General features: G+C 36.3%; 1 protein-coding gene across 1 annotated transcript in view; it reads left to right on the top strand.

Annotated features, from left to right (window-relative positions):
* Positions 1–22,492, top strand: part of VPS50 (VPS50 subunit of EARP/GARPII complex) — a 122,332-nt gene that overhangs the window by 9,472 nt on the left and 90,368 nt on the right. Inside the window, exons 3-9 of the mRNA XM_037046475.1 lie at positions 11,342–11,464; positions 12,511–12,582; positions 15,881–15,934; positions 16,760–16,830; positions 17,480–17,597; positions 17,681–17,716; positions 19,061–19,143. Coding sequence (XP_036902370.1) covers positions 11,342–11,464; positions 12,511–12,582; positions 15,881–15,934; positions 16,760–16,830; positions 17,480–17,597; positions 17,681–17,716; positions 19,061–19,143 — 557 coding nt within the window. The remainder of the gene's footprint in view (positions 1–11,341; positions 11,465–12,510; positions 12,583–15,880; positions 15,935–16,759; positions 16,831–17,479; positions 17,598–17,680; positions 17,717–19,060; positions 19,144–22,492) is intronic.

Here is a 22,492-nt window from a genome sequence, read left to right as displayed (position 1 = left end):
TGGTTCTCACTCTGGGTCCTTGCCACTGGAAGCTGTCTCTGTGAATAGCAGCTCCATAACTGATTAAAGATTGTTCTTCTCAATGTATGTGCTTGTGATTTTCATTCTGAGGATCGTATTTGAAATGACTGTTTTCTGTGGCCGGCTTGGCAATCAGAAGGCCTCTTGTTACACCCAGTGTCAGCTGCTCAGGAGGATAATTTCCCACTTCCCTGAGGTGCCTTACCCCCTAAAGTGAATTTTGTATTTACTGCTTAGCTTTTTTTAGAGGTCAGACCCAAATATACCCTCCAGATATAACATTCTAGCCAACCCTGAAGTGGTTCAGACAAAAACCTTAAAGAGGCATTTTTTTAAAGGTTTATTTATTTATTTTTAGAGAGAAGGGAAGGGAGGAAGAAAGAGAGTGAAACCTCCATGTACAAGAGACATGTCTATCAGTTGCCTCTTGCACGCCCCCAGGTGGGGGACCTGCCTTGCAACCTAGACACGTGCTCTGACTGGGATTCCAACTGTCATGGCAGCCTTTTGGTTCACAGGCCGGCACTCAGTCCACTGAGCCATACCAGCCAGGGCAAGAGGCATTTTTTAAAAAAGATTTTATTTATTTATATAGAGGCATTTTGAATAGTTTTGTATAATGTTATGAAAAATTACTGAATGTCATAAAATTGGGAACTTAGAGATAGCTGTAAATCCTAATTGTCAAATAATTCTCTATATTTCTTTGACTTAAGAAAAAAGATTATTATGTATTATGTCCATCCCTTGGATTAGATTGCCTTAGGTATTACATAAGAACTTTCTGTTGTCTTTAAACCATGAGCCATGATGTTTTTCCAGTAGCGGCAGGAGTCAGTTTATGATGCTCTGATCACAGGGTCTTCTTACTGAGTTCCCACCCTAGCCCCATCAGTGACCAATGCTGGGTACTTTTCAGGTGACTGGCTCTGGGTAGAGAGACAAGTTTGGGATCACAAGGTCAACAAATGTAAGTGGGTAGGTTAAGGTTAAACCTGGACCATTAGTCTCATTGACACATACTAACAAGTGAAGTTAGTTAAATTGTAAAAGTTGATAGTAAAATCAGTATGAGTGCTCTAAGCTGAAATTTAGCCTTACTCTAAGAAAGTTATATAATCCTCCTGTGCTGTTTGTTCTCTTCTGAAACCTCGCAAGTGCTGCAGGGTGAGCCGGGCTGCTTCCTTCTACTCAGGGTAGTTCTGAGAACATCGGAGTTGTTGAGTGGCAAAGCTCTAGTTAGTAGACTAAGTTTGATATGGGTACAATTTGCTGTCAGTCCTGAAATGAAGAGTTTAGAGGACTCATGCTCAGAAATTTCTTATACTGCGTAGTGTGGGCTAGGGAAAAATTTCCCCTTTTCCCTCTTAGTTCTCCTGGCTGGTCTAATAATCAAAATGACACGAGACAGATTAACAGGAGAAACCCATCATATTTATTATGCATGGTCATACAGGATTCCACCAGGCAATGGGACTGGAGGACATATGGGGCATTTGGAGTTTATGTGCCATGCTGAGCTAAGGGTGGAGGAGGACTACATAGTGGTTTGGGACTGCAGAGGGCACGAAGGTACTTCACATTGGGCTAGAGAAGCAGATGTTTGGTAAACAAATGTTTGCTGGGCCATCTTTAACAATGGGACTCGCAGAGGCCTTTGGTCAGGTGGGTATTGCTGGGTTCCTCCCTATCACACTTAGTTCATATTAAACTGGAGGAACATTATTTGTTCTGTCTACATTATTTTAGGCAGTTAGGGCGAACATCAGAGTTTCTGAACTATTTCATTTCTTAAAAATAACCATCTTAAAATAATCAGTATCACGAAGAGGCATGTTTTAGGGTGGCTCCCTCTCAATACTTTGCTATGACTTGAATGATGAGTATTTTTCACAACCTAGATGTTACCTTATAGTCAGGAGATATATCTATATATAGAAATAGATAGATATACACACACACATAATATACATACACACACATGTATTTTAATTTAAAATTTTTAAAATTTCTCCTGTGAACTTACTCATCTTACAAATGGATGTTTGTGCTTTTTGACCAACCTCTCCTCATGTGCCCCAGATCCAAGCCCATGGTACCCACCATTCTGATCTCTGTTTCTGTGAGTTTCACTTTTTCAGATTCCACCTATAAGTGAGATCATACAGTATTTGTCTTTCCCTCTCTGACTTACTTCACTTAGCATAGTGTGCTCTCCATTCATGTTGTTGCAAATGGCAGGATTTCCCTGTTTCTTGTGACCGAATACTTCTGTCCCCGTGTGTGTTGTGTGTGTATGTGAGAGTGCGAAAGGGCGTCAGGTGTGCTCGGTAATTCAGAGAGTCCTGTTGGTGTATTTTTTGAGAACTCTATAAATTGTAAGTGGGAAGAAATCTTAGTCTCAGCCTTTCATGGACGAAATGACGTTGCATCCCACTTTAAGAGGAAAGATGGGAGTCAAATAATAGTCTATACATTGGAGATTTGCAATTTTGGTGGAGAGAATAATATAGAAAAGAAAAAAATTCAGATTGTTTACTTGCTATAGGAAAGGAAACTTTGTGACAGATTTCAAAAATTTTAGCCAAGGTCAGTGGTGCCTGCATTTGCTGCAGGTTAGAATTATCTGCACTCAGACCACACCCCATGCCAGTGAATTCACAGTGTGGGTGGAGCCAGGTGTCAGCCATGTTTCAGAATCCCAGGTGATTCAAATGTAGAGCCAAATTTAGGAAGCTTTGGCCAAATTGAGTCTTTGATGATGAGAATGGAGGGAGGGGAAGTACAGGAACTATTCTTAAAAAAATGGAAGTTTTACAGATATTTTTTGTGGGGAAAAAGTAGAATAAAGAGTGATGAACTGAAATTTCACTTCTGAGAACTGGTTGCTATTTCATGTTAATGTGATTTTCATGCAGAGGTAAGGGTATAAGAAATTAATTGATGTAGTATTTACTGACCAAATTTGTTAATTATTTAAGAAATACATACTTACTAAATTATTTGAATGGTATTTTACGTAATTGGTTACAAGAATTATGAGCAAAATTTATTGTATATAATAATCACAGTGCTACATCGTTAGTAGTTATAGAATTTATTAGGAGTGTGTTTGAGAATATTTGTTAAATCCTGATTAAAAAAATAAAATATCACTATTCAGAACATTTTAAATCTATATCTAGGCTTTAAATAGTTTCTATAATACTTCCATACGGTTAATGTCATAAATGTGAAAAAGCTAATATTAATAATTGTCTTGTGCATTTATACTGAAATACTGCCTTCTGATACTACTCTGTAAAGATAAGGGTTTTTTTTTTTGAGGCCTTAATTGCACTAACTTATAAATGCAAGTAGGACTTAGCTGTGTTTATATTACCTGATTAATTTAGTTATGCCTTTGATTTCTTTATTAAAGAAAAATATAGGGCAGGAAGACAAAAGAAATATCCGTTTACAGTTACAACTTGAAAATACATTTGTCCAAATATAAGAAAGTATTTTTTTGTTGGTACACTTAATCCATCCTACAGATAATTAACTTAGTACCTGCCTGCTCTTTTCTATTGTGTAGCATTCTGGGAGTTTGGGCAGAATGTTCCCTAGCATTTAAACTACTTCTGTGAAGTGAGGTTAATGGATTTGACTTAACTTCTTAGCATCTATGAAATAATCCTAAAAGCAGACACTAATTACAGAGCTTTGTTTTTAGGACTTTACCCCGATATGAGTAAAGTGTGCCGGAATAAGAGTCAAGGGAGTTAGATTGAAGCAGTGAGTTAAAACGTTCACCTTAAATGGGGAAATCATGTTAACGGCTTTTCGATTCAGTTTCCTCATCTGTGAAAAGATGTGGTTAGGCTGGATGGTTTTCAAGAGCCCTCTTAGCTCTGATATTTTATGTTTTCTATATTGTAATATTTATACAAGAGATAAAAATGTACAAGAGAGTGTACTGAGCAGTTTTTTTGAAGATGGGTATATTGGTGTCTGTATTAGAGACAGAATTAGTGTTGAAGTATATGACTAGGAGGCTTTTTTAGCTTTAGGGATTGGGATAAAAAGCTTTTAATTTAAAATTATATATCCTTTAAAACAGGTATCTTATGCAGGTGGTACCAAGAGGGAATCCAACCATGCATCCACACGTTCCCTTAGTTTTTCTTAGGCACTCACTGCTGACAGTGTTTAGCTGTGTTGCTTTGAACCCTTAATGAGATTAGGCTCCTCTTGCCTTCAGATGCTTTGATATCTTAACCCTTTGTTTAATAGCAAATGATAAAAGATCATCCACCCTGTGCATTTGGCAGCCATTTATTGAGCCACAGTTACTAAATTTTGAAGATGCAAAGAGATATAAGACTTTCTGCCTCAATCTATGTGGGAGAGACAAGCCAAAATAGATTGATTGCAGAATGGTGAAGGGACGGATGGTAGAGGTCTGTACTAGAGTCCTCACGTGGTGGTCCGGCTGGGAGAGGGTGGGGAGTAGGTAGAGGTGACTGCAGGGTGTTCTAGAGTTGGTGATTAATTTGTGTTATGAAGATAACAAGGGTACAAGTGGATTTTTGAATGGAAAACTTGAACCACTGGGATGCTGATTAAAAAGAAGATAAGAACATGAAGTTGAGAAAGAACGGTTAAATTTGAGAGGCATTTAAAAAGCAGAATTTAGTACTGAGAATTTTATTGGATGCGAAAGGTAAAGGAATTGGAAAAACCGAGGTCTTGAGATGCTGGCATTGGAGGTGCTGTGATGTCTTTTCTCAGAATAGATAGTATTCCTTCTTTTAGAGAGAGGCTCTGACAAGATATTTGAAATCTGAAAGAAAAACAAGATTAAGAATTACAGAGTGGATTTTTCTTTCTGTACTTTAATTTGTGATGTGTCTTTTCTTCTGCATTACCTTCCAGAGGGACAGACATGTGGCAGATAGTTTCGTGGTGTTCACTGAACTTGAGAAAATTTTAAAGATAGCTTTAAAATAAATCTGCCATCTTTAAAGCTATTATCTTTCATAAAAATAAATTAGGAAATACTTGTTAAAATATAATTATTGAATAAGAGAAGTAAATAAAAATATTTGCTAGAACATCAAATATGAAAGTTTTGCTTTCTGATTTTGTATTTTAGTACATGTTAATAACTTAGTACCAGTCTATGAATATAATCAGTTTTATTTCATGATCTATATCAATATCTTTTAAAGATACTTTAAAGAAATATTTTATAAACGTATTTGTACATTTGGAAGGTGATTATTGTAAAGAAAGTAAAATACATTATTTTTAGTATTTCTGTTAAATAGCTGGATTTTAAAAATGCTAGTTATTTTTATAACCTTTTATAAAAATCTATAAAGCATTTTGCCAAGTTTCCTTTCATATTGTAACTGTACCAATATTCCACTAGATGGCACCGAAAGACTGAAGAAAAACAGGGTAGGCTTTAAAAGCTATGTTTTATTTAAAACACACAAATACAAACTAATGAACTGGCTGTTTTGATGGATTATTATTGTCGTTCTAGTGGGACTTTAAGAAAATATGCCGTTTCCCCACCTAATCAGACATCTGGCAATTCATTATAAATTTATGTGGTATTCTCGTATGTATGGTTTTAGGGTATCTGTGATCTTGAATGCTATTTCATTTGGAAACAGAAAACCCATTTTTGTTCAGTACTTTATAATTTTTATAATGCTGATTGAATATTGAAAAGTTCATGCTTTCATTCTTCCTTTTAGGTCTGTGTAGATTGTGGTTCCTAAAAATTTTTTTTTGCTTTATGCTAACTCTGATAAGACTGATTTCCATTTTTAGAATTTATTATAATAGAGAAACCTTTTCTGTTGACTGATGAAGAAAAGCAAACAGTAAAAAAAAAAGCAAGCCTTTGATAAGATTTTTCTTAGGAAACCCAAATTCGTACTATATAATGTAAAATTTCTTCCTTTCTCCCCCACTCCCTCCAACACAGTGCATTCTGCCCCTGAGGTGTGCAGTGTGAGCTGAGGTCTGTCTAGTAGGCTAAGTTCAGAAATGGAAGTTGGTTTGCATTTCATATTTCATAAATTTTCTGTGGGGTTTTGAAACCTGGCCTGTGAAATGAAGATTTTACATTCACCTCTTTGTTTTAATAAAAACCTACTACTGAAGATACAGTATGTTTCTAAGCTGTTCTAAGGGTTTAAAAATTGGGTTAAGTTACTTTTCAAAATTCAAGAGAGGATTTTCTTTAATAAGGCAATTAGAACTGTTAAGTTGCTTGTAACTAAGTATTTACACTTAGAAAAGTGAAAAGAATTGAAAGTCCTGAAGTTGGGTTGGTGTTTATAATTAGTGTGGTATTTTGTCTAATTTGAAAGTAGTGGTTAAATGCAAAATTTGTAGTCTTTTCTTTTTCTTTCCTGAACTTGAATACCTTCCCTTAAGAGGTAGACTTTTAAGTGACCAATTGCTTTGTAAAGTTGTAGCCTACTTCCTTACAAAACCTAAATAACTGGACATATTTTTAACACCATATACTTGAGGGCTCCAGTTGTTTTATAGACTTGGATTCTCGGTTGTTACAAAACCTTTTGTTGTGTTGAGAGGAATAAACATTCTCATTTTGCTTGGCTAAAATGTTGACTTAAATTTCTGATTGCTTTTCAGTTTGTTTTGTAAAGTTATGTTAATGGTGTGCATTTTTTAATGTATGTTCATGTAGCTTCATCTCAGAGATGATCTAAATAGAAAAATGCGCTAGGTAATATTATGTGCAGCCCTACAGTGTATGGTAACTGCTGGAAGATAGAGCCTCTGAAATATTGAATGACTTTTTTGTTGTAAAGAATCTTGTTTTGTTTATTATGTTAAGAAAATATTAAATGTTTATGTATTTTGCTATAGCACCTGGCACAGTGGTATATGTGTTGAGTATATTTTATTTTTTGTAATGTTTAGTAAGGGAAAATATGGTTCTAGTATATATAAAAATATGTTGTATTTTTAAAAAAATTTTTAATTGCTGCATTTTATTGCCTCTTGGTGTACACGCACGCCCTCCCCTATGACATTTTTCTGCACTGTGAAGCTACCCTCTGCTGCTTAACTTACTGTATGCTTCCCTACTGCACTGTTTTAACATATGCTTTGCTTTATTTCTGTAACCTTATACCCCCCAATTTCTCAAATTTGAAATTTTACCTATTTTCACATTCTCCGAATGCCACCCCTTCTCTCAGATGTGAACTGACTTTCCCTCGATGCCCTTTGTTTTGTCTGTCTCTCCTCCCTGTGTCCTGCCTTGCATCATTATTGTTTATTCTTCTTACCTCCTATTCAGCAGCTGTTTGGGGGGAAAGAAGTAACACCTGCCTGAGTGTGGTTGGTAGGGTAGTAATATGGGTGTAATAATGTATAGTTTTAATTTGAACATAATTTGAAGTAATGTGTGCTTCAGTGTGATATTGTTATGTTATAGAATCACATGCTTATGATTTTGTAACAAAAGATTTTGTAATAAAAAGGGGGTATTATTCATGCTAGACCCTGTATTTTACTCATCTTTGTTTCTGTGTTACTTAGGGTGGAGGATTTTCACATAGTGGGAATTTAAAAAATGTTAAATTGAAATATATGACTTCACTGGGAAAGGTAAGGTAATAGAACTTGGAAAGCAGGCAGGATATTTCCTCTTGATTGTGTGGGAAAGAGATTTGATTTGTTGTTTTTCCCCCAAAGAACTTTTGTTTTTATCCCGTTACAGTTTAATTTATTACTTTAGTTGTAGTCTTACTCCAGATTTGACTCTGGGGTGATATTGCTGTACTTTTTCTTTCATTTTAGGTGTAGTTGATGACCACAGGCAGGCAGGTTGTGGTATAGCTGATAGTGGTTATCGACAAGTTACTTTTGAATATTGTAAGGTTTACAGAATTTTTCTACCACTATTAATGATACTATTTTTTAGTTACTATGTAACATAAAATTTACTATAAAAATAAGCTCCTTTAAAATGTTAGTGATAATATAATAGCAGTCTATAAGACTGAAATATTTTATTGCCAACTTAGCTTAAGTATCTATTATTATAACTTACAATATTATTGTAACTTGATTTAAAAAGTCACATGTTTTAATGTGGTTTAAGGAGTTTTGTTATTCTTTTCCCCTGATTTTACCTTTTCAGTTTGTTGTAGGAAATCTTTTGTGCATTTTGTTGACATAAAATTTTGCTTCATACATATATATATTGGTTTGCAAATTTGGTTCTGATTTTGGTGATGAATTAGGCACTCTTATGTATCTTCAATCTTAGGAAACCAGTCAGTTTATGTAATGGCAAAATTATGGAGTAATTGTGATAAGAATATGCAATCTAGATAGATACTTCTATTTTTTTCTAATTTGCATGCATAAATTATCCCTAAAATCATTTCACATTTATTGCTATTTCTAGGTGAAAGAAATAAATCTTTCATTAAGAGTTTGTGGAAAAATTTGGCTATCAAAATAAGAACTTGATGTTTTTTTCTTTCTTTTGTTCTTACATTCCTTTTAAAAAGCATAAATCATTGTGTAGTTAATTTTAGTTTGATCAGTGGTTATTATCTGCATTTTGCCTTGACACTACAGAGCACAGTGATGGAGTAATGAGGAGAAATCTCAGGTCTTGAGAAATGGGTGATCCCGTCGAGCAGGCAGTGCTGACAGGAACAGTCTTGCAGTCTACGAGTGCCAGGGGTGCCAGGGTGGTCGGGGTTCTAGACAGAATGGAGTTTGTCGGAATGAGTTCAGGTTTATGTTTTCACACAGGAGACATTAAGCTGTGAAAGGAGAGCGTATTTTATAGGAATATAGTGGTGGGTATTTGTTTTGGATTGAATCCTATTTTGTGTGCTGTTTCTTTTTCTGCCTTTCTTGGTTTTATTCCTGTCTTTATTTCAGATTATTTAGAGTGTCAAGTGCTAACTCTCAGTTCTTTGACATTATATGAGTTTGCCTGCTCTGTGTGATATAATAATTGCTTACTTCTCTGGGAAGAAATGACATTTGACCTTTTATATACATATACAGATTGTACTCTTTTTACAGATTCATCACATTTGTGAAACGTACACTGTGAGATATTTCTAAGTGAAATCATGTTTTCTCTTCAACAGTCTTAAACTTGGTATATTTGTTTCATTGTGATTTTGAGTGTGTTTGTGTGTGTTTGTTTATGTATGTCCTTTATAGGTGACACAAACTAGGCATGGAAAGGCCAAGTAAGTTGCCCAAGGTTAATAAAGATCAGAATTGCAATCAAACCCTGTGCCTTTGCCTTTAGATCAATCATTTATGTAGTACATGGATAACCTCAGTGTGTAGTAATATGTCACTGGCATTTATAAATACATTTAAGATGAAAGTGCAATCTTTCATTGCAATGAAATAGAAAGAAAATTGCAGTGAAATAGATTGCAATAGATTCATTGCAATCTATTTCAATTTTTGGCTCCATCCCTGATGTTTTTCAGTCTTAGCAATTTTTATAATCTTCAGGGTTTTGGGTGTGTGTGTGTGTGTGGTACCAAGTACATTTGTTTGGTACTGATGCAGTGGGATTCCTGGGGAGGCAACGGTGCCATCCCCTCTCTTGGGCCTTATTTTCAGCCTCAGCTGGCAGCGTTTGAAGCTGGTATTTATTTCAAATGCCTGTGGACTTTTAGGGATGGAGATTGCCAGGAACTTCTGATCTCTCTTCCCATTTTATATCTCAGTGTCATTTCACATTTCCATTGGATGTAGGGAGGTTGCCTGTGGATAGGCTAGCTGGAAACCCTTCTTCAAGTGGCATAGGTTTAACCCAGGTCTGTTACGCGGAGCCGCTGTCCAGGGTGCTACACAGTTAATGTGTTGTAGATGCGCCCCCGCCCCAGTCCCCAGGAATACAGCCTCCACTGGTTTCTTACTGTACTCACAGTATCCCATTGCATGCTAAATTGGTAATGGCTGTGCCTTTGGTCTTTTTTTGATAGTGTATTTTATAAGTTATGGTACTGAAGAGGCGTTTTCTTTTTCATGCACTTTTAGTTATGCAGGCTTGATTTTTATATGATTTTGCCTTCTCTTTTAAATTTACTAGAATTTTAAATTTAAACAATTAAATATTCTCGAGTCTCAGATTTATTGCTCTAATGTTTTAGCTTAGATCTACTAAGAGGAGATAATTTTATGATTAATAGGTTTACCAGTTTAAAATATAAATTAAAGTCTAACAGATATATTACCAAGGTATAAGACTTTTTCTTATATGAGGCTTTTTTAGAAAAAATGAAACTATGTCTTGCAATAAAATAATAGAGTATCTCTATTTGAAAAATAGTGTCCTCTGGTTGACCATATAATTTTTTGTAATTAGTTAGAATTCATTAAGAGTTTTTATTAAGTATTATTTTAATGACTGTAAAATGATTTAAAATACTAGTTTATTTTTGTATACTTATGTATTTGAGATTAATATGAATTAAAAAGTCAGATTACTAAATTGTTACATGTCTATAACAATGTCTTGATTGATTAGTGTGATTGAGAGAGGCTATGTGGGTTACTGAAATCTCCCTGTGAACTGAAGGTTTATCCTATTAAGTGAAATTGCATAGGATAAGAATATTGACATTAGGGGGTTGTCTGCCTAAATCTTTTTAGTTATGTGAAGTCATAGAAGCCCCATTTCATGCATTAGAAAGAAGCCTTTGATCAAATACAGGGCACTAGGTTCACGCCCATATCACTGATTGCAGCATTAGTACACTTTGAAGGAAGTCTCATGGACTTACAGAGCTAACCTGTGAGCCTTTTCTGGAGCATTGGGATTTCCAGCAGAGGGAAGGATGACTGCTGCTCAGGGTTCTGATGCTGACTGTTACCCAAGTGACGGAGGTGCGGTTTCCTGTGGCTTATCTGTGGTGACACGGACTTTAGAATGTTGTTCAATGGTGAAAACGTGTATGCATCTGATATGTAGATATGACGGATACAGGTGGTTACTTTGTTTTTCCCTTTTGTTAGACATCCAAGTTCTCTCAACTAGTAGTTGGCACACAAGGAATTGAAAATAAAATCTGAATTATGAAACTGGCTGTTTTTTCTTCCATAGATGAGTAGTTTTTAGCATTTGGCTATTCTTAATTTTCCATGAACTTCCCTTTTTTCTATCAGTTTGTCTCCTTGATCAGAATGGTTCCCAGGAGATTTGTGACTCTTAAGACAGATGATTATTTTATTTCCATGCAGATGGAACTAAAAAACTGCAAGTACTGTAATTGTGATTCTTTTTCTCTTAAAGGAAGAATTCCGAGAACTTCGAGAACAGCCTAGTGACCCTCAAGCTGAACAAGAACTGATTAATAGTATTGAACAAATATATTTTTCTACAGACTCATTTGATATTGTTAAATATGAGCTGGAGGTAAAGAAAATTTCATTAAAACCTATCTATCTAAAGCCTGTTCGTTTCAGTGATTATATTTGAGATTTGAATGTTTTTTAGGGATGTTATATATTTTTTGGTAGCAGGATTGGTCTGTAATGACCATATTGTGATTAAATGAACTGTCAGCTTTGTTTAAAGATGAAATTACTTTTAAAAAAGTAAAATTAAGTGCAGCTGTAGAATCCAGGAAGCGTTTCTGTGGTTTTGGTTTTTAACTGTTAACATAATATGTTAGTGAGCTGCCTGGACTTTATTTTGTGTTGGTTAAATATGTTTAGACAAGCTCTAGGGCTTGTATTCATGGATATTTATGTAATTGTTTACTTGTGATAAGTACCCCTGTGGGGTACTTGTGGGGTACATAATGTTTACAACATCAGCATTTCACATTTATAGGAAGTTCAAGGCAATAGTAAAATTTGGTTTAGACAAAACCAAATACAGTGTGCGTACACGTACTTCGCGCAGCACGTACAGATTCGTTCCCCAGCTCGTCGTGAGGTTCCACCCATCATTTCACTGAGACTTGTAGTCTAACGTGGAGTTGCCTGTCTACGTAGTGGCACACATTTTTGTTAGTTTCCCACACTATCCTCTGAGAGCCAGCGCGTGATCTAGAATGTACTGCAGCAGCTTTCGCCACCATACTGTAGTGCTTAGTTACTGCTCATTTTTCCAGAGGGGAAACGTGTTTAGGGACTTCCTCACATTCTCTTGTCCCAGGGCAAGGAAGCTGTGTCTCCCAGCCCAGGAGTCAGGCGCCCCATTGTAACGGGCTTTCCTGGAGGCTGGAGGCAGCAGCAGTGGAGACAGTGGGCTGGGTGAGGAGCACCAGCGAGTGGGGTAGTGGAGATGTACAGGCTTTCGTGTCAAGAGTCTAGTGGGAGAGGTGGGCGGGACAGGAGGACTGGACGCAAATGGGATGTGACATTGTGTGCACACTTTGTAAGTCAGAGTTGTATGGGTGATGATGCCAAACTAAACAGTTCATTTTACTTTTCTCTAATGGGTTTGTGTTTTAGAAGCTCCCTCCTGTTCTCAATTTGCAAGAATTGGAGGAGTACAGAGATAAATTGAAGCAACAGCAAGCTGCAGTAAGTAAACACATTTCTTCGTGACGTAACTGTAAATGAAACAGCAGAAGGGTGTCATGTTTTCAGATTTTATGGTTTAACTAATATGTGAACATACTAAACAAATCTTATTTACATGACTTTGATTCAAATGATACATTTATATCAAAATTTAATGCCTATTCAGTTTCCCTTATGTATTACCTTGATAGCTTTGCCTCTAGAATTTGAAGTTCTTTCTCTGAAATCCTAAAGGTGATCAAAGAATTTTGAATTTTATTTTTCAGATTACTGAGTACCTTTAGGCTTCTTGTTATGCAAAACTATTTACAGTTTTGTGATAGAGTTGTTTTTTTTAATGCCTAAGAATAACTGTCCCTACTTCTAGCTGAAGTATGTCCAAAGAGAATATAACAGGAATAGGATTCAGAAAGTCTGAATTGTAATCACTATTTAATTGTCTGACATTGGGCAAGTCTCTTAGCCTTGGTAAATCTCTCTCTCTTTTTTTAAAGATTTATTTATTTATCTTTAGAGGGAAAAGGAAGGAGAGAAGGAGAGAAATATCAATGTATGGTTGCCTCTCATGAGTCCCCTGCTGGGAACTGGTCTGCAACCCAGGCATGTGCCCTGACTGGGAATTGAACTGCGATTGTGTGGTTCGCAGGCCCGCGCTCAATCCACTGAGCTACACCAGCCAGGGCTGGTAAATCTCTTTTGAAGTGATGGTTTAGGCCTGCATTTTCTCTAATGCTATAACCATACTCTGATTCTGTATTTTCCTCACATTAGGCTGAACTTTTAAAAAATTCAGACTATACTGTAGAACATTAAATAGTGGTGGTATGTGGTCTTGTTAAACTCTTTAGTACTAAAGCAGCAGTAGTAATGCACTTACCTGTTTGGATTTAAGGTATGGTTTAATAACAGAGCTGACAAAGGAAGATGCAGTCATGCACTAACTACATAACAATAGTTTGGTCAACGATTGACCACCTATACTGTGGTTGTCCTGCAAAATGATAATGGATTATAAGCAAAAGCTTTGTGATGTTGAAGGAAAAGGCTGGACCTGACTAAGATGTTGAAGTTATTGCTACCTTTGGGTGGTTTAAATAGAGGAGGCGCTGAGCATTCTGTTCCCCAGCCTGCCTGCTGGGAGTTGGGGACACAAGTTGGGAACAAGGGGGCGGAGGGAAGCCTGGGCACCTTACCTCTGTTTTCTCCCTAATCCTATTACTTACCCCTCCCTCCCTCTTTCTCCCCCCTCCCCCCTCTCTTTTTTTAATTTCTCCTCTCAGGCTTTATGTCTTTTAGTCTCGTTCAATCTCTGCTTTCCCTTCTCTTTTCCCCGCCCTTCCTCCTGGTACACACTCCCTCCTGCATCTACCTCCACAGTCTCCCTCTGTCCCTACCAGTGTTGTGTGCTGCACACATACTTTATCTTTTCTGCTGCATTTTATTGTACCTTTTCTATGTTTAAATATGCTTATATACACAAATACCATGATATGATTGTGTTAGAATTGCCTGCAGTGTTCAATGCAGTGGAATGCTGACAGGTGTGTAGCGTGGGAGCAGTAGATAGTATCCTGTGGCCTAGGTGTGTGGTGGGCTGCATGATACCAGCTAGGTCTGTGCAGGTGCACTCTGTGGGGTTTTCACACAAGGATGACCAAATTGCCTAACAGCACAGTTCTCAGAACTTCACTGTTAGGCAGTGACTGGTGTTTGCTTCTCTTTCTTTTGCATCTCAATCAGAAGTCTCAGTGTATGTTGGGGTCTCCCTGGGATAGCAGCCTGGTGTGGGGAGGGAAGTTGAGCATTAAAGGGTTGCGTAGTAAAGGTATGTTGTGCTTTTGAATTAGCTTTCAGAGGATGGTGGCATCTTTTTTGCCTTCTCTTGGTTTCAGCATATTTCAATATGTACTGTTCCACCTGTATACTTTATGTGGTGGTGCTTTTTTGGGAATCTGCCCCATCACATAGTGACCTTTGGAATTTGATAAACCTCAGCTTGAATCCTGGCCTTGTAATTACTAAGTATGGGACTGTGGGCAAGTTACTACCATGTTTAAGACTACTTATCTAGAAAATGAGGAAGCACGTAACCCATTTCTGTAGATTGGGATGAGTGCTAATTGAGGTAATGTAGGAAAAGCACTTAGTACATTGCCTGGCACAGTGCAGACTAACATAAACTAACTACATTGTCCATTTTTATTTTAGAAAACCCAATTTTATAAATTAGATGGGTTTCTGAGTACATCTATATAAATTCATACTTATATACATATATATGTATACACACACACACACACACACACACACATACACACACGTTGAAAGCAGATTAAGAAAACGTTAAAGGACCCTGCCTGGTGTAGCTCAGTGAATTGAGCACGGGCCTATGAAGCAAAAGGTTGCCGGTTTGATTCCAGTCAGGGCACATGCCTGGGTTGCGGGCCGGGTCCCCAGTGGGGGACACATGAGAGGCAACCACACATTGATGTTTCTCTCCCACTCTTTCTCCTTCCTTTCCCCTCTCTCTGAAAATAAATAAAAAAATATTTAACAAAAAAAATGTGAAAGGAGTAACACAGTGTGTAAATGTGTGTGTAATGTTTTATTCTCAGCTGGCCTGGGGAAAGAGAGCCTATTGTGTTTTCTTGAGCGAACATTTCTCTGAATGCCTTCAGTGTGCTGTGCTTTGTGCTGGGTTTGGTTATCTCACAGTGTAGTCTGGTAGGGGCCCCTGAAATTGTGAAATTAGAGCCTCATGTTCACAATCATTATAATTCTAACTTGCATGCATTAACATTGTTTATGGAGTTGGCTAAGAAAACCTGAGGTATCTTCATAGCATTCCAAAAGACATATGTTTTCCATTTTTCAAAAAGAAAGGACTAATTTTTTTGTCCTACATGGTACAAAAGGGCACGAGGACATGCTCTGTTTCCCAGATATTGTCTTCGTAAATTCAGTTGATTAAACATTTACTTAACATATTTATCTTTTAAAGCAAATCCTGAATCCTTAATAAAGATGATTAAACTTTTGTGCATCTTAGTTAAATCAAGTAACAATACTCATTATTAATAGTTACAATGACCATTTATTGAGTTTCTATTAAGGACCAAGCGCTGTGATGTATATTATACCTCTTTTACAAATTTTATAGACCAGAGAAATATATTTGGTCATAGCAAGCTGTAGAATTTATAGGGAAGACCAATGGAACATTATGGAAAAATATAAAATGTAATAGGAAGTATGATGACTTTTCTTAACTCCTTTGTTTGATTACATGTTCCTATAGGTTTCTAAAAAAGTAGCGGATTTAATCCTTGAGAAGCAGCCTGCGTATGTAAAGGTGGGATAATATTTGCTATTTTCATGAAATGTAAAATATGTTTGTGACTCCTGAAACTGTTGAAATATTTTAATTTATCCTTTAGTGTATAGTTCTGTAGCAACATATGGACTTTTTTGGGGGGTATGTTTGTGTGTGTGTGTGTATGTTTCTCTCACTTGGAGAAATTTACCAAACTTAAGAAATAAAAGTGTTTATCACTAGTTCTAAAGTAACCTTTTTGGTTTTCCAAACTGTAGAACAGCCATCGAGAATTGCTTCTGTGTATTTTATAACTCTTAGATTATTAATAATGAACACTTAATGACAGTGTAACAATCTGTCTTTAAAATATGATAAAATTGGAATTGTTTGGCTGAATCTGTCTTTTCATTAGAAAATCAGAGACTTCAAAATCTATTGGAATATTTACTAGGGTTCAAATGAAGACGTTCATTGCCAAATCATCTTAGCAAACAGAAATCATATATGTCCTATCCTTGATGACCTTGGAAACTTTGTTGGGTAGAAACATTAAAATTACTTTAAATGAATATATTAGTCTTTGTGTTTATATAAAGCAGATTGGGTCTAGATTTCCTTATAAGCAATACTACTAAACAGTTCTCATCTGCCATTGGGAAAATCAATTGAATGTTGTCGTTTTAAATAATTTCATTGAAAAATATGCCAACAGTTTTCAGGTTCAAGTATTTTCTTGCCACTTTACTTTCCGGGCAAGCTCTTCTTGGAAACACTTTCTTACAGAGTTTTTGTTAGAGTGCGCGTGGATAGGAATGCGAGTGCAGTGCCTCCAACACTGACCTCTGCCCAATGTCCCCGCAGGAGCTCGAGAGGGTCACCTCATTGCAGACGGGCCTGCAGCTGGCCGCCGTCATCTGCACCAACGGGAGAAGGTACGCCGTTCGCCGGTGTTGGCTCTTCAACTGGAATACATTTCGAGAAAAACTGTGAAACTCACTGACAATTGATATTTTTTATTATGACTATGGTTTCTAGAATACCATTCAGTAACCACATATATTATGATTTAAAAACTACACCCTTAAGGTATGTGGGAAATGTCTGTAATCTAGTAATGGCTTAAAAACCTTACTGTTCTGTATTGCTTAGATTAGTGCTTCTCAAACTAACTGGTGAAGGACCAGTTATTTTTTTTTAATTTCTACCTTTTTAGAGAATATTATTTTTGTAAAAAGCAATAAAAACAAAGTACTAGGGAAATGGAAGAAAAACAACCAAAGACATACAAAACACAGGCCCAATTTTTTATCATTTATTCATGGCACATGAAATGATGATGTCAGCCTTTGGTCCAGATGTTTCTGTGCTTTCCTTCCGGAGCAGCGACAGTGGAGGGTTGGCACTAGCCCACCCACCGTACTTCGAGTAATGAATGAACTTCTCCAATACATCTGCAGTGGCGGTCATGTCCCTGGCTTTAAGGGTAATCAAGGATGCTACCTTATTAGTTGAGTAGTATTCTGTGTGGAGAGATTCTTAAAATACTAGAAAAATTTAACTATTTATTGTTTACTCTTGCAGACACTTGAATATTGCAAAAGAAGGTTTTACTCAAGCTAGTTTAGGCCTCCTTGCAAATCAAAGGAAACGTCAGTTGCTGATTGGACTTCTGAAATCTCTGAGAACTATAAAAACATTGGTATATACAGGTTACTGTTTAAAAATTAAAATTTAATTTTATGATTGAAATAGATTTTTCACCTTCGATATTTGTTTTTTCAGCAAAGAACAGACGTGCGCTTAAGTGAAATGCTAGAGGTAAGTTAACAAGGCTTGGAAATTTGGTAATCCCGATAATATTAAATATAAAAATATAGTGAAAAAATTCAGATGAGCATTTTTCTTAAATTGGCATGTGGTATAAATAGCCTTTTTAGACATGTAAAGGTACTTGCTCCAGAGCATTCTTCTATTGACATAATATATTTCATTTAGAAAAATTTATTTGGAGAAATGTTTAGTTTGTGGCATGTGGGAATGTTAACTGTAGTATATTTTATTGCATTTTCACTCAAATAGCAAGAAAATGGCCTTTGTCATCTGCCATAGTGATTTAAGGTATATTTCAGACATTAGATATGATTGGTATCTCATATTAATTGGTTTTCTGAGTGAGCCATGCGTTTCTCTTTGATGGCTTCTCAGCATTCTCAATCTACTTCTGCTGCAAGGTTCACAAAAGAGTATTGACATACCTGTGTCCCTGTTAACACTCAAGCTCCTTCGGGTAGGTACTTTATCATCCCAGCAACCCCAGTGATTTGAACTGCATTGTTGAATTTAGATACGAGCTCAAGGAAAAATTTTTTTAGGATATTCTGTGTAATCACTGTATCCTAAACTGTTACCACTAAACTGGGGTTTGAGAAATCCATATGAAAGATTCTTTTGGCATTAAATTACTGTTTAGGGGTTAAAAATATCCTGAGGCCATTAATGAATATTTTACTATGTTCCAAATTTGTTTGTTTAATGATATCTATTGATTTCTTGGTTTCAGAAATGTTGAATATTGTGGTACAGCTGTTGAATGTTGATTACAAGTAGAATGCAGATTGTTTTGAGATACTTCATATAAACAGTACTGAAAGAAGAAATGTTAAAAGTTAAAGAATACCTCTCTGTGAAGCTGCTTATAATTCTTTATAGGCTTATCCACATCATGGTTACAGATTGCTTTTCTGTGTATTTGAAGGAACATAATATATTTTCTTTTTTAAAGTATTAGTTATTGAGAGAGAGAGAGAGACAGACAAGACATCAGTTTGTTGTTCCACTTATTTATGCATTCATTTATTGATTTATTCTGGTATGTGCCCTGACTGGGGATCGAACCTACAACCTTGAAGTACCAGGATGACTCTCTAACCAACTGAACTACCTGACCGGGGCCTAGAATACTTTTTCTATGCATACATTTTAGATCTGGACCTTATTGCCTCTTTTATTGTTTATATGTTGTTGGTATTCTAATCCTTACATGAAAGGATTTAAACTTTTCTGATTCTGTAACTTTTGGATAGAGTATGAACAGGCATTTATTTTCTTCAGGGGTTGTAGGAAAAATGTTTCCAGTCTAATGACTTCTCTTGTTATCCGAAGGAGGAAGACTATCCAGGCGCTATTCAGCTGTGCCTGGAATGCCAGAAAGCTGCCAGCACTTTTAAACATTACAGTTGCATAAGGTAAGGTAATGCAGACCTTTTAAAGCTGACTTCCGTTGCCTCTTTTAAATGTAGGGGTTGTGTAACAGTGTTAATAAACATGAAAGATGAATAGTAAGTGCTCAGTTCTTTCAGGCAACTGAAATTCCTGTTCATAAATGGGCAGTTCAATAAAATTATAAATAATAATTTGTAAGGTGTGAAAGATCAAATACTTTTTAATCCTACCCTTTCTTTTCATATCACCAAAATTTCTTTCCAATCTGATTTTATTTTTATAGAGTAATAGAGAAGAAATGTATCTGTTTGTGTCTCCATTTCATCTTTTGGGAATTCTTATTCCTTAACTTTGCCCAGCTTATAAGTATTGAGAGTGTTACTATAGCTTGTTTTTCAGATCCAGATGGTTCTAGTATTTGGATTATCCTGATGAGAAATTTTTTTTTGGAAAATTTAAGTGGAAACTTACTTTATGTAATAGTCATGCTTGTAATGTTTAAGTGGCTATATATTTAATCTGTTGCATCTTTTGTTTATTTATAGAATGCACAGTGTAAAAAAGTTAGAACTTTAGTAATGGATTTTTCATTGACTTAAAAAGAAGGTTTTGTATTCCTGATGACAGTATTACCTTGGGGAGGCTCTGATCCCCTGCGTAATTTCCATCATTCCTCTAAAACCATCACAAATAACATACAATCTAAGGAAAAGAGTGTCCTTGCCAAGGAAACCCAGTTTCAAATTAAATTCATACTTATCACAGAATACAGCCCCTTAGTCTCTCCTGTATAGAAATTCTGGTTGTCAGTGAGCACAACTTATGATGCTGTCCATGTTGACTGCTAGTATCTGAAAAGTAGAAAGATGGGTAGACCAAGATATTAATATAGCTTTGAATTAATTTTTTCTTTTAATATACTCTGTCATGATAGGTCTCTGCTGAGTGAAGGATTAGGGCTAGATATTTCCCCTCTAGAGATGATCTCTAAATATTTGTGGTATTTTTTCTTTAGAATCTGTGTATTGAAGTAACATACTTGTTACTGGATTTGGAACTACGTCGTTGGGTGGTACTAGTGATATCTTGGCTTTATTCATTTGATAGTGATTAAACTGTCAGTATTAAAATTTTGATTCTGTATGTCATTTACACTTTTTAAAATGTTTACTTTTATTTATTTTTTAATTTCATCTTTATTATTATTCTTTTCCATTAACATTTGGTCCCCTTATATTCCCCCGCTCCAGCAATCTCCACACTGTTGTCCATGTCCATGAGTCCTTTTTGAGTGAATAGAGAATTAGCTCTAATAAGTTAAATGTATTTGAAAATTTTAACGAGGCCTTATGGGTCCTGGAAAAGGGTAGCACACATTTAGTTCATTTTGTGGATGAATCTGTTAAAGTGAGAGCATCTCATTTATGGTTGAGTGAACATAATTCAGGCAGTTATGTATTTATTGACTGTTTATTATATGCCAGGTGCTTTGCTTTGGAATTGGCCATATAGTGACCAGCTGTACAATACATAATGTAACCAGTGATCTCTGGTTTTCTGGAGAATGTAATCTGTCAAGAAGGACTTGAACTGAAGAAGGCCCAAGTGGTGTGGGGCCTTAGGGAGAAGGATGTTGAGCTTAGAGTGGAAGCATGGAGATTCCCCTCTCCTCTGGGGGTCAAGATGAAGGAGGACCTGAAGGAGGGGCAGGAGGAGTCAGCCAAGTCAAGATCTGAGGGGTTGTGGATCGGAGATGACAGGTATCACGATGAAGTCTTTGTTGCAGAGATGCCAAGCAAAGTGAGGACTAAAAATACCTATCTGTTGGCTCTATGGCAACAAAGAAGCCAGAGTTGACCTGCTGGGGACAGATTTGGTTGACATAAAAGAAGAGTAGAATGAGGAAATTTTATAGAGGAGAGAGATGTGCAGTTGAGAGGGAGAAACCTGAATAATTGAAAAATTGATGGGAAAGAGTGAGGCTGAAAATAGAGAACATAATATATTAAGGCTTTGCAGGGATTGTAGCAGAGATTGACTTGGGAGGAATGAGTGGAAATTTGATGGCACAAAATTGACGGAGTTGGTGACATGTGTTGACACTTTAGTTTTTCCATTAAATAGAAATTTTATTTTAGCTGTGGTAAAGTAAATATTTTACTGGATGGGATTTAAGTATAAAAAATGTTTTTGAAAGTCATTCTCACTTGGGCTTTTTCAAGTTAGCATGAAGTAGCTTCTAGCTACTTTGTCATTAATGTACATAGTGGTGTGTGAAGGCAGTGTGACTGCAGATATCTGACCTGGTCAAGTTTGAAATTGAAAAGTTTGTAATGATGATTTATATTAATAATAGTTTTGTTTTAGAAAATACAGTATATAAAAACCTGTGTACATATGCAAGTCATCCAAGTCCCAATGAGAGTGGTCTGTCATGTTCTCTGAAACGTGCATGAATGCACTGGAGGCAGAGGAATCCGTTGTAAGGGGTTTCTTGGGAAAACTGTTAGAGTTGTGATTTCAACTCGGTGAGTTAGTGACAATGTCTGGGTGGCCCAGGGAGCCTTGGACAGCAGAGGTGCTTGTTGGAATGGTTTGGTGGAGGTGACAGTCCCTTCACAGCAAGTCTTTTGCCCCACACACCACCAGCAGTCTTGCCTTTGCTGGCCACCCTTCATCCTCCCTAAGCCAGTCCACTGTTGCCTTCACTTCTTGTCTCGCCATTTGTTTCTGACTGGGAGGACACAATAGTGTGACAAGGGGTATATGGGTATAGTCAGTTGGTGTATTGACAGGTGGAGTCCTTAAAAGTGAGAGGAATTTCTTTCCAACTTCTTTTTATTTTTGTCTTTATTAGTTAGATGAACCTTTCATATTCTGTGCATTTATTTTTCTTTTGCTCTTTTTTTTTCTGGTCTTCTAAGCACAATATCGAACCTGTTTATGAGTTCTCTAGTTGAGCTGTGCAGTTTAGCAAAAAGCAAGATTTACCTGTATTTTAGGACTATAAGACGCACTCCCCCCAATTTAGGAGGAGTAATGGATGTTAATGCTGCTGATGAGTTCTGTTTATATTTATATTGGTGAAATATGTTATTTATGTTATTAAATATTTTACATTTTTTGCTTCAAATTTCTTTTTCTATATTCCTCCTCTAAAACCTAGGTACGTCTTATGGTCTGAAAAATATATTAGTCTTTGCTTGTACCTGACTGAATCAGAGTGAGAAATTACTTGACACTCTGGTAATAATAGGAACAGTAATCACTTTCCGACTTCACTTGCGCTCTTATTTTCTTTAACATTTATATTTATTTTCATTCCTGTCGATGACTAGAAATACAGTCCCTTTAGAAATGTCCATTAAGAGA

The sequence above is a fragment of the Sturnira hondurensis genome, unplaced genomic scaffold, assembly GCF_014824575.4.
Source record: "Sturnira hondurensis isolate 20B ecotype Veracruz unplaced genomic scaffold, ASM1482457v3 Scaffold0005252, whole genome shotgun sequence".
In the NCBI taxonomy this organism is placed as follows: Eukaryota; Metazoa; Chordata; class Mammalia; order Chiroptera; family Phyllostomidae; genus Sturnira; species Sturnira hondurensis.
Note: the sequence above shows the minus strand (reverse complement) of the source record. Positions and strands in the feature narration are given on the sequence as shown.